This window comes from Rhea pennata, chromosome 2 (assembly GCF_028389875.1).
Source record: "Rhea pennata isolate bPtePen1 chromosome 2, bPtePen1.pri, whole genome shotgun sequence".
Taxonomy (NCBI): domain Eukaryota; kingdom Metazoa; phylum Chordata; class Aves; order Rheiformes; family Rheidae; genus Rhea; species Rhea pennata.
In genome coordinates this window covers 87,100,000-87,112,463 of record NC_084664.1, presented here as the reverse complement: position 1 = coordinate 87,112,463, position 12,464 = coordinate 87,100,000, and the positions used below count along the sequence as shown (strand labels likewise).

Here is a 12,464-nt window from a genome sequence, read left to right as displayed (position 1 = left end):
TAGATTTGTTTGTGTTGTCTTAGTAAGTCTTCTGTGTTAGTCCATTAGATGGAGGTATTTATTTACAGAGCTTTAAAATTGTATGGTTGAGTAGCTATTCTTCTACTAGTCTTTGTCAACCACTGAACTTATGCTCCTGGACATCCTTCAATAACCACTTTACATTCAGCTACCTCATGGGTACACCATATGCTTCAGTTAAGATCCAACACCAAAACATGCTGTATTCCCAAATCGCTGCCTCCCTCTGAGACTGCAGTTACTGACATCAGTGCTCCAGAAAACCCATTCTGCACAAGTGACTAGAAAAATCATTACTAGGTAAGATTTATCAGGCACAAATATTTTCTCTTCAATGCTACGAGACTTTCAAAGTACAGCTACATGACTTACAAAAATGCTTCCCTCTCAAGACTACTTTTGCCTTTATAAGCCTAATATCTAGAAGACTTGAGGTTATTTAAAGCCTTTTAAGAGTCTGGGTTATGAAAAAGGAAAAAGGGGGGAAAACAAATGCAACAGATGCCAAACCTGTACTCTGCAGTCCTAGCAGCTAATACAGAAAAATGGAGTTTCTCTGTTTCGAAAGGCGTGTCAAATATTACATTCTTATGTCTCCTATAGTTCTTTTTTTCATGAAATGATATCACAGAATGCCCTCTCCTTAAAATGCAGGAGTTGGAGCCATCTGGTCAATACCTACTGTACAACAAGCAATTCACTTTGAGCCTGAGTAGCTTTCAGATTTACACACGTAGTGTTATCTTGTTGAGTGGGGGTTAATTGATTCCCCCCCTCCTTTAATTGCATGTGATCTTTTTGAGGCTGATCTTTGGTTACAAAAGAGGCTGTAAAACCTGGATGACAAAATGTATGATGCATATAAACCGGAAAATGAGTGGAAAAGCCTGTACAAATGAGCCTTTTCTTGTCACCATTGTACTCATTAGGAAATTAATGTTTACACTTGAGATCCCCTGTCATCAGTAAAGGCGTTGCAGCAGAACAGAGGGCTGTCAAAGGCACATCATACTTTCCATCAGATTTTTTAATCCCAGCATTAGAGAGCAGATACAACAAATCAGTAAGTTTAACTTTTTTAACTTCTTTAGAACAATAGACACAAGAAGATATCCCAAATACAACATTAACATCAAGTTAAGAGAGCAAAATTTCAGTAGACAGGAAATGTAACTCAAAGAAGTGCTCAAAACAACTCTGCCTCAAATCTGTTTTTAATGATTTTATAGTAAAATATATTTTTCCACAGGAAATTAATTGGTTATTTGTAAGGGAAATGTAGAAAGATAAGAAAGGATATGAAAATATTTTTTTTTCTTAATTTCTGTGCCCTCTCAAGGAGCAGGAAAATTTGAGTTCTCTGAAACCGCTCTTCCAATGGTGTCTCACAGCACTCACTGGCTGCACTGCTGTACCCGCAATATTATGTGGGAGAAGGTTGTACTTCGGAAGGATCTAAATTCAAAATGATGTTTTTCTTTGTATATCCAGATGCGCAGAAAAATGCTCATCTCCTTAAGCGTTTCTCCCTGAGATTTCCTGAGCTCAGACTGTCCTTCTAAAGGAGAGATAGAAAAGGAATTTGGAATAAACAAAACTCTCACATTGCACTTCTAAAACTGATAAATCTCAAGATGAGGGATATGGCAGGTGAGCTGAAGTTGCAATGTTTAAAATCAAACTCTTATGAATGATGAAACATCAAAAACATTCTAATTAATCTTAAACTAATTAATTCAGTGACAAGTGGCTATCCTGGCAGTATTTGAATGGAGTTGTAACTTCATAATGTATCTCTGTGGCTGCCCAATGGTAACACAAATAAAAGACAGTGTCATTAACTGCTTTAATACTTACAGCATGTAAAAAGTCCTCACCAGTCCTGTACAATCAGGAAATGACATCTCTTTCTGATCAGAAGTCACCAGAGGAAATGTGTGTACACTCCCGCCAGAAAGAGGTAACACTAGGAGGCTTTAGGAGGTCTAGCACAACAGAAGAAGGCAGTCTGGGATAGCCGGGAGCTCCACTCAGGAGCAGCAATGTGCTGGGAGAAGAGCAGAAACATAGGTGAGTTTGGTAGGTCCTCACTGAGGACCTTCACAAGTCTACAATCAGCTTCCATCATTTCTTCTGAATCCTGCTTCTATTGAATCCGTACAGTGTCTTTCCTTACTTGTATCGGGAGGGTGAATCACTGCTCCTTATCCATCCTTTCCCTGACATACATCTTTAAATGGATGTCACTGTTAATTGTTAGGGAAGGAGTTAGTTCACTAGCCAAAGTATTTGAAAACAATGAAAAAGCAGAAGCCATGTCCAGGTTTGAAGTACAGTAGTAAGCAGGTATTTGTATTTCTTAATTCTGCATATCACTTCTGTAACCTTTTTGCATCTCTTTCTATCTGGGAAATTGGTTGTTCTTCAGATGGCAGTGGTTGATTCGTTAAAACTAAAACAACAGTCCTACAGCTTGCCTCAAAAAGCCTTTTTCTAACAACATTTCACTTAATAAGACAGCATCTTCTTTGCTTCATTGATTTTACTCCCACAGAAAAATCAAGAAATTACAAAGAAAAATGAGTGCATAGTCCTACAAGTGCCCATGGTCTTGTTTTTCTGTATCCATTTGCAGTCAAATTATATGCTTTAAAGCATCTTGACCATTTCAGTCCTATGAAGTTACAAAGTTTTCTTCAGTTTTGAAATAGCTGAGATAAAGGGAATCTTCACAAAGTATCAGGTAGCGTACTATTTATAATCCTGTATTTGGCAACTATGTCACTGTACGTGACAGAGGTGACTGGTATTTCGTAAAGTGACCAGTGATTCTGACTATCAGGCTATCTGGATGCCTGAAGGATCCTCACCTTGTAGCATCCAGAGCCAAAGATATCAAGTACCCTCCAGCTTGTATCCAGATTAGGTAAAGCCTTCAAAAAACATAGCTGAAATTTGGCTAATAAGATACTTGTACAGTGTGCATATGGTGTATAAACTTCCATACTTTGTCCTTCGTTTGAGTGCATGTATCTTCTTATTGACCAGCGTCACAGGAACTGTAGCTCTGTCATTACCACTAAATACATAGGTGAAACAGCCTGTAGGAAGGACTTTGAGACCATGAAACTATTCCTAGTAAATACCATGACTAACGTAAGACTGGCTTTTTCAGTCTTTACCTCTCAATTTTCACCAGTGGCGCATTCTCCTGAGCCAGCCTAGCACTGTCTGCTGCTTTCACCCTGGGTCACCTGCAGATGTTCCACAAAGAGTAGAGAGAAATATGTGATTTCCTGTAAGAATGAGAGAAGCATCACAGACAGGGATTCTACATGAGACAAGAACCAAACTGACAGTCTGAATCCAGATTTAATGCCTCGTATTGCTTGGCTGCTGGGTGTTACACTCCTGAAAAGCAGTGAAGTTGGAACGTCTCTTCCTTCAGATGACCTGCCACTGACTTGCTCTCAGTCATTTCTCTTGGGCAGTTGGTAGCAACAGGTCGTGAATAGTCCCAATCTGAAACATACTGGTTTATACTTGTACACAGTACTCAAATAAGAGGAATTTTTACCAGTGGTACCTTTAATATGGCATATGAAAGATGCATGTGTCCTATCTGGCTTGGAGACGATGTTTATTGAGAGACAGCATCTTTGTCTTAGAGAGGAAAATAAGGCTATTTGTGTTAATTATGAGCATTGCATTTTCATATGTGAAGCTGAAGACAGTAACTGCAAGAAAGCAATGACATCCACCTCATCTGCCTGGTAATAACTTCAGAATAATGAGTAAAGATTTATTTCTACCAAATATGCATTATTTTCTTTTTTACATTCATGCAGAGCCAGGCTTCTTTCCAATTTTACTGTGGCTGCATATCTATCCAGATAATTAGAAGCAACAGAGATCATGTGAATGTTATACACTGTAAGATGACTTTCAACGCTTTATTGCAAAAAACAACTAGTCAGTTGGAACTTGGCAGTTTTGTGTGCAGTTAAATTTATTGGCAGAGAATTGCACAATTCATGCTTTCCAGAAAGCTTTCAGGCTCCCTTGGCCCAGTCAAAATTGTGAAAGTATGGAAACTGATTACCTCAATACTAGCGATTTAATTTTGCTTTTTTCTTTTTTGTCTCCAGACCCCTTCTTTCATTTCCCCTTTCAAGGGGAAAAAATGATTTTTTTTTTAACATATCAGCCTTCAGGCTGTGCTGAATACAACGACTTTAGAAAGCTAGCTATTTTTTTTACGTCCTTGAGGTATATATGTTGAACTCTGCATGACCTGTGTTACTGTGAGAAGAAACCTCAGAACTGCATGGAGATGTTATCTCAGAGAGCAGATATTGTTATAACAACTATCTTGATGGTATATTTTAATTCCTCTGAACTTCAGAATGATTGTTGCAAATACTTGTGTAAATATAGTATTTTGTTCATGCTTTATTGATACTGGTTGCAAATGTATTTGGACTAAGCAGGTTTAGCTCAGTTGGTTAGAGCATGGTGCTGCTAATGCCAAGGTCGTGGGCCCAAACCCTTTATGGGCTACACTGAGGGTTGGACTAGACGATCTCCAGAGGTCCCTTCCAACCTTACCATTCTATGATTCTGTTTGTTTACTCACTCACTGTTTTTTACAAAGAAGAAAGCTCTAATTAACTATAATATTTTGGTTTCAAAAAGAGTTAAAAGTATAGCATTTTACACATCTATGTGAATTTTAAGTTTTCATTTTACCACCTGCAATCCTACATAAACTAGTTTTTATTGATGCATAGCACAACATATTAGGATAGGATTAACAATAGATACCCACTTATATTGCCAGGACAGCCTTAAGTCTGATCTCCACTTCGGAGGGAGCTACATCAAGATGAATGTGCCAGTATTGGTTCTTGATGGTAAAAGCCTGGCTACAATGTTAGCAGAAAGGACAATCTGAAAATTAGTTAAGATTAATTTCTTAATTTCTAGTTAAGAAAACTGGATCATTCTGAGGATTTAATAATACAGATAGTGCAGAATTCAACAGTACAGAGTCCAAGTGATTAATTCAGAGGCTGACAACAGGATCTGAAGTTCTACAGTGAGGGCTAGTCAGCATGAAACAGCCCAAGAAGAGATTGTTTTGGATTCATTAATTCATCACAGAAAAACAATGATGTGAGCCATCTGTAAGGTGTGGGCATGAAAGAGGCAAGTATTTTAGGTGAGGAGCTTTTGACTGAAGTAAAACAGCAGTGTACAGAGTAGTAAGACTTCACCTGAAATATTGTTTACAGTATTGCTTCCTACCAAGTAAGGGAGTACTAGAAATGTTCAGTGGTAGTGTTATATATTAAGTGTGGAGAACAATTAAAAAAAATGGGCAATGCTGGCAAGAGAACAAGTGGGTAAAAACACAGCCATGAATACATTTACATTACAAACTAGAAGGTGATGTTTCTTTAATATTTAGAACTGAAATTCTCTTCTAGTAGGAACAGAGTGGGAAAAATATGGAAAAGAGCTAGAGCAACAGAACTCTCCAAAATAAAAAACAAGTTTGATTAATTCAAAAACAGGTTTATATATCAGTGAGTGTCTTTAGTAGCAGACAGGTCTTGCCACCTTATGAAATCTTTTTTTTTCTTCATAAGCAGAAGAATTTAATCCAAAGAGAAATAATTGATTGAGATATAATCGAAGGTATCAGGATAGTAATTTAAAATATGTCATTTCTGGACCAATGCAGAAGATTTCATCCTTAAAGATACATTTTCTGAGAGTTCAGTTCCAGTGGGCTGCATTTAATGCAGAGAATTATAAATGACATCAGGAGCCAAGTTCTTCTATGCTAAAATTTCAGCTTGAGGATGAAGAAGGATCTCCAAAATGAATACCTTATAAAATAGGAACTGTTTTAATAGCAAAAAACTAATTTAGATTTACACAAATAATGTATATACTACACAGCTATTAAAGCTGTAACTAAAGCATTATTGTTGCTGCATATTTAATAAAATGATAGTTTCTCAGTGCATCTCTCCTTGCTTTCAGATAACAGCATGGTTCAATTTTAAAGGGAATCTTGGAACATCATTCAAAATCCACTATACTAAAAGACCAACTATAGCCTGCTAAGTGCTTTTTGGAGTTCTTTGCTTTGTTCAACGACTACTTCAAAGCTAAAGAAATGTTTCTCTTAGAGAAAGACATTTGCTTCAATACTCAACGTTCTGTGTATTATATTACAGCCATTTGTTGGGAAAGGGCAGAGAACACAATCATCAGTTCCCAGCTCCATCAGAAGCTGCCTTGTATGAGGCTGAGAAAATCCATGAGTCCCTGTTCACCAGTAGAACTGAGAATGTAAATCTTTATACCTGTAAAACATGGAAAAACACATTTCCTTGTTTCCTCGTGGCATAGTTCCATAAAATGACAAAAATGCTAAATGTGCTAAAGTGATTAGGGTCCCAGATATTTAAAGTAAGGAAGCTCATTTTCTTAGAACATTTGCAAACAGAAGAACAAGGCTCCAGCAAATTGAGTGTGGAAAATAAACTTCCACTCTCCTCACTCTCCAGCAAGCTTGATGAACTTGTTTATCTTTTGCAACACTAATTTCTGTGACTCCCTGCTGGAAAGCTGCCAGAGCTATAGGCAAATAGGAACTGATTCAGCTACTTAGAAACTGTGTATCTGCTTCAGAGTATCTGGGAATATAAAAATTTTTTGTCCAGGAGGTTTGCCAGCAATTTCAATAAATTACGTTCTGTCTTAAAAAAAAAAAAAAAAAAAAAAAAAAAAAAAAAAAAAAAAGAACACCATGAAAAAAATCCTCTTCAATTAAAAAGTACATAAAAGAGCATGAACATCTATTTAGCTTTATAAAATAAAGACAAAAGAAGTGCGAGGCAGGCTCAAAACTGATAAACCTTGAGAATAAGTTGTTTCAAAAAAGAGATTTCTAAAGAAGATTTAATACTTAATGGGATCAATTAAGCTCTTTTCAATAATCTTAATCCTAAGAAGCACAAAAGAAATTCACATCAATTTTGGAAACTTTAAGAAAACCGTTGATGAAAATCTCCATAACAATATGAAAAAAAAGTTCTAGACTTGTAAATAGAAATGAGACTGATAGTTTTCAGGAATTTATAGAAGCATATCCTATTTAGATGTGTTTAAGTTAGCTGCCTAGCTGAAGGAAGGAAAGAAACTCTAGAGGTAATACTCAAAGCAGCTAAGATAGTGTCTTGCTCTTACACCATTTTCCAGAGGAGTCTCTCTGCAGACAAAAAGAGAATCAATCTCTGGAGCCCAGTATTGTAATTTACAGCCCTAAATAAGCTACATAAAGTGAAGCAGAATAAAGATCAAGTGAGATTTATGTCTTGTGCAAACTGTCAGCAGAAATTTCTTGCATTATTTGCAGAGCAGTTTTGCATAGCTAGCGTCAGGTCTTGTGGGAGAGGGGAAAGCTTTTATTAAAATCCAAGAGAATTCTAGGAGATTTTCAGAGACACTATTAATTTTAATACATTCCTCCCCCAACTCCCTGAGCCTCAATCTTCCTTCTTTAACATCTTTTATTTCCTACCTAGTGAAAACAGGCAGGGGTGTGTTGTTGAAATGTTTGTTTCCTCCAAAAGAAAATGAATAATGTTAATGTAGTTAATGTAGATACATTTCAACATTTTCCGCACTTCAACCATTAGATGCCATGATATCACTTATTAAAGCTAAAGGCAGGTACAAGTGGCACAGTGGGGTGGCACAGCTGCAAGAGAAGGAAGGGTGCAGGAGACCTGATGTCTCCGCTGCTGGTCTGCCAAGAACCCTTGACGTACAAAGCCATTTGACGGTGACTCCATCACCCCGTGAGTGAGTTGAAGTGTAAGATACTGAGACCCACTTTAAGTCCTTTCTGTTCTTTGGCAGAGGACCTAAAGCATTGGGCTTTCATCTATCAGCATTTCACTGTAAGTCTAACTTTAACGAGGGAACAAATAGCTCGAGGTAACAAGTAGCTTCCATGAAAATTAATAGGACTGCTCATCCCACTATTTTCCTGCTCATCTTGGTAAAATGAGACATTTAGGATTAAACCTTAGATTCTTTACATTCAGTTTAGACTTTTTAAATCAAAACTTTCCACATCTTCTACCTGCTATTTTTATACTTACCAAAGATAATATATATTTTTTCTGTGCCTTAGCTGTCAAGATGCTTTAGGACATCTTCCTGGAATCCTGTGTATCCACATCAAGCACTTTCAAAGGTGCTAAAATCAGGGACCTGAGGTCCCTATTGTAGTCTGCAAAGCAATATCTTCACATAAAGCTGAGAACACTTAAGTTAGACATCTGAAAAGGTGACATGACCTCAAGCAGAGCTAATACAGCAGGCTGCAGGCTAGTGCCAGACACAGAAGATGGTTCATAGCCACAGGAGCCATCACTCTTTCCCTCTGGTGGTCTTTCCCAGGAGCTTAGGCACACTGCAGCTAGGCAGAAGTATGGCTGGGTCAAACCAACGTGTGTGTTCCAGCTCCTCTGCAAAGACCCAGACAGTGGACCTACCCTCTGATAACACAGCAACTCCATTTCTTCTGCAGCCCAAAGTCGTTATTTCTCAGGGCACCTCAGAACAAGGAAGGACTGACTGTCCAAACTGAAATCCCCTCTTCGTCCTACAAGTAAATGTTTCAGTGAAGTTTTACACCAGTGCTGGCACTGTCAGCATTGACATTATACCTGCTTCACAATTAAATGGAGGGCACTGGTCTACTTGGATGTTAGTTTAGCAAATATGTCCAGGGCTAACTGGTGCTCCAGGAAGCAACTCAGGCATACAGCAGTCACCGTCTTGGCGGGGGGGGGGGGGGGGGGGGGGGGAGGGGGAACGACAATCCAGATATATATCTGGGTAACAAGTATTTGAAAAATCTTATTATAGTAGGCTGTAACTGTAACAAAGAACAGAATTGCTCCTTTTGGAGGAGGAGGGTAGAGTTCAAAATGAATGAACACCACTCCTTGGTCCTAGTAACCTTTATGAAAAATCTACATCCTAATCCCAGATTTCTAATATGCTAATAGAGAACCATCTGTTCTATTTTAAGTTGAATAGAGCTTAATAGATAGCTATAATTACATCAACAGAATAAAGAACAGCATCAGCAAATATGAACTGTAAGTCAGACAAGTTATTTATTTTTTCAGCAGTTAGAATATACAGCTGCTCATGTTTAGTAGTATTTCACATTCACCATTATATTTATTTGCTTACTTACAAACCGAGTGAAGTGCTACTTCTCTTCTCTTCCCAGACAAATAAATTACAAGCTGTGGATATCACAAATACTATACAGAAATACGAATTACACATGAACTGGAAATAAGGATGGGAAGGAGGGAGAGAGAGAAAGAGTTGTTCACTGTTAAAGATATAGCCCACGTTCTGCTGAAAAAGAGGATCTGATGGCTTGGAAGTCTGTGCTGCGCGGTGTGTGCACAGTAACATACCCATCCCAGTTTAATATTTGCCAGGCAAATCACAAAGCCCTCTCAAGCTACAACAGCATATAATCTCCTTGAATGTTTTTCTGAGCTCCTGACTCCGGAATGCATAGATAAGTGGATCGATGATGGAATTGCACATGATGAGGATGAGGTAAAAGTTAAAGTGGGACATGAAGCATACACAGTAAGGGTTGTAGGGGCAGGAGATGTAGAAGATCAGGTGCAGGAAAAATGGGGCCCAGCACACAACAAAAACTCCAATCAGGATGGTGAGAGTGATGGCCCCTTTCATATTGGCCCCTTGGCGAATAGGGCCAGTTCCTGGAAGAACCGCAATCTTTTTGATATGCATCCGGGCCATCATGAACATGTGGACATAGAGGGAGGCCATGAGAATGAGCATGGTGAAGAACATACTGATAAGACAGATGATGACAACACTGCTGTCAGAATAAATGATGAACAAAATGCCTGAGACTGTGCAAGCAGCCCAGATGCATGTAATGATGACCCCTACGCGCTTCACCGTCATGATGTTATGGTACTGAAGGGCATAAAAGATGGTAAAATACCTGTCCACTGCTATTGAGAGGAGACTGCAAATTGATGCAAGCAGGGAACTGCAAATCACTGAGTCAATGACATTGTCAATGTTTATGGTAAAGCTCTGTGCATCTGTGTCTGTGTTGTTTAGCAGCGTGATGACGATAGTTTCTGATCCATTGGATACACTCACTAGCATGTCCGCCACTGCCAAGCTACAGATGAAGAAGTACATGGGCGAATGGAGGTTCTTGTTCTTGGCTATCGCCACAATGACCAAGATGTTCTCCAGCAAGCTGATGATGCCCAGAGTCACAAACACTTCGGGGGAAACAAAGAGTTGCTCGTAGCAGCCTCCCGAAGAGTGGCCCTTGGTGTTCGGCTCGCCGGCACCTCCATGCGCTCCATAGCTGTGGTTCCAGAAGTGGAGAGGCTGGAGTGTCCCACGCTGCAGGGTGAAATTCATCTTTGGCAGAGCCACTTTCAGCTTCCTGGTTTAAAAATCTGTCCGTTTTGCATCCCTTTGAAATCCTCCTTTGGCTTTTCAGTGGGGGGAAGAAAAGAAAGAAAGAGAGAGAAAAAAAAAAAACAATACCAAAGCAGAATGCAGTTCAGGACACTTTTAACTGCTACTACAAAAGAAGGTTTCAAGGTCAGAAATGCTGTCTTACTCTCTCACAGATGTAGTTTCTGACCATAATCACATTTACCCTGATTATCTATATCACGGAGTCCCAACAACCAGCTGTAAGTTTGCATCAGCTTCTCCCTTATATTCAGTTCCCGGTTAGTTCAGTTACATGCTGCAGAGTTTTTTCCTTCCCTTCCACTAGAGAGGTAAACAGAAAATGCTCAAGTGGCTGCTGCCGAGCAGAACCTAATTTCAAACTGCAAGCACCGTTCTCGCTGCCAGACAGTGCATGCCGGCTGCCCGTTTTATGGTGTGTGGAGGAGAAAAATATTCAGGGGCACTCTCCGCCTCTGCTTCGCCTCCAGCCAATGGGGCTCGGGAGCTGCGGAAAGTCGAGGGGCCGCTGCTTCTGAGCCGCTCTCAAACAGCACACGGCGCAGCTGATTCGGATGCGGCACTGGCTTCCAGGAGCCATGGGAAATCAGAAGGGCTCCTGTAGATTTGTTTTACTTCTTTAACTTTTCACGATGGTGTTTTAATGCCTGTTTTGTGGATTCTCAGTGTCATCGATTTCTCTCTTTACAACCACAGTTGTACCAGCAATCCTGCAGGATTCCTGCGGCTGCACTGATGACTTCGTTTTTAGACTGTGATTTACTCTTCCCTTCTGTGACACAAAGTTGCTTTACTTTGTATATGTGGTAAATGGAAAATGGACTAGAAAGTAAGAGAATACTCATTTCCTCTTGGATAACTCTTCCAGACTATGTATGCATTAACTTTTCTATGCCTTAATTATCCATTTGCAAGGGGTGTTGTGGGGAGGCTGCAAGATTTCTAAGCTTGATGTATTTTTTTTTTTAATTTTTAGAAATGTCGGCTATTTAATGACCAAAAAGAGAGCAAGGTTACATCTCAGGAAGCTTCTGCAAATCACAAACAGCTCAATAAAATGCTTTAAAGAAAATAGTTTTGCCCAGGTAATGTCCCTCTTTGTCATCTTATTTCCAGGAAGGAAAAGATGATAGCTGTCCTGTCATCATCAGAAATTAGGATGCTGAACAGAAAAAAGACTAGTTAGAGTAGATGAAGGAAAACATTGGGAGACAAATCTGTAACCTGCGAGAAACATGGCTCATATACTGTTAATAACTCCAAGACATTAATAAATCCTATAATACTCCATCCCAGGGTGTCTCTGTGCTTACTTGACGTGAGCTCAAAGTTGCCTTCTGTGTGCTCTGCCAAGGAAAGCCTTCAAGACAGGGGAAAATATATGCCAAATGCCTATGAAGAGACAGAGGTAAAAGGTATTTATTTTACTGCTTTCTCTTACAAGCAGTGCAGCTGAGAATTAAAATTCAACATTCATGAAAAAAGGCTAAAACATATATGGATTTTAAGGCTATGGAAGCTATTGAAAAATTAGTCATTACACCTGAGTGTAAAATTTGCAAAGCTGTTTGAATGAATGAATTCCTATCAGGAAGGCTGTGAAGGAAACTGTAGCTGAAGCAAGAGGTAGCAAACAACAATTTTCTTCATCCTCCCAAACTTTGTTCATTCCCCCTTGTGCTTACTGGTTTATAAAATGAGCAGCCAAACAGACAGACAGGAATACAGTGTGCCTGTGGAAGTGTAGCTATCTGCACTCACACCCAAGCACCAGGGTGAAGCAGGATTTTATTGTCACATTTGGATTTGTGGGCTTTCCTCAGACAGATAAGTTCATAAAGCTGAAATATAAA

General features: G+C 39.1%; 1 protein-coding gene across 1 annotated transcript; it reads right to left on the bottom strand.

Moving 5' to 3' along the window:
• Window positions 1-9,555: 9,555 nt before the first annotated feature.
• MC4R (melanocortin 4 receptor) lies at window positions 9,556-10,551 on the bottom strand. The gene has a single exon (XM_062568013.1). The coding sequence runs from the start codon at window positions 10,549-10,551 to the stop codon at window positions 9,556-9,558; it is 996 nt and encodes a 331-aa protein (XP_062423997.1).
• Between the last annotated feature and the right edge of the window lie 1,913 nt (window positions 10,552-12,464).

Bases quoted from the DNA above. Each gene is read 5' to 3' on its own strand.
- MC4R (XM_062568013.1), bottom strand. From the start codon at position 10,551: ATGAATTTCACCCTGCAGCGTGGGACACTCCAGCCTCTCCACTTCTGG.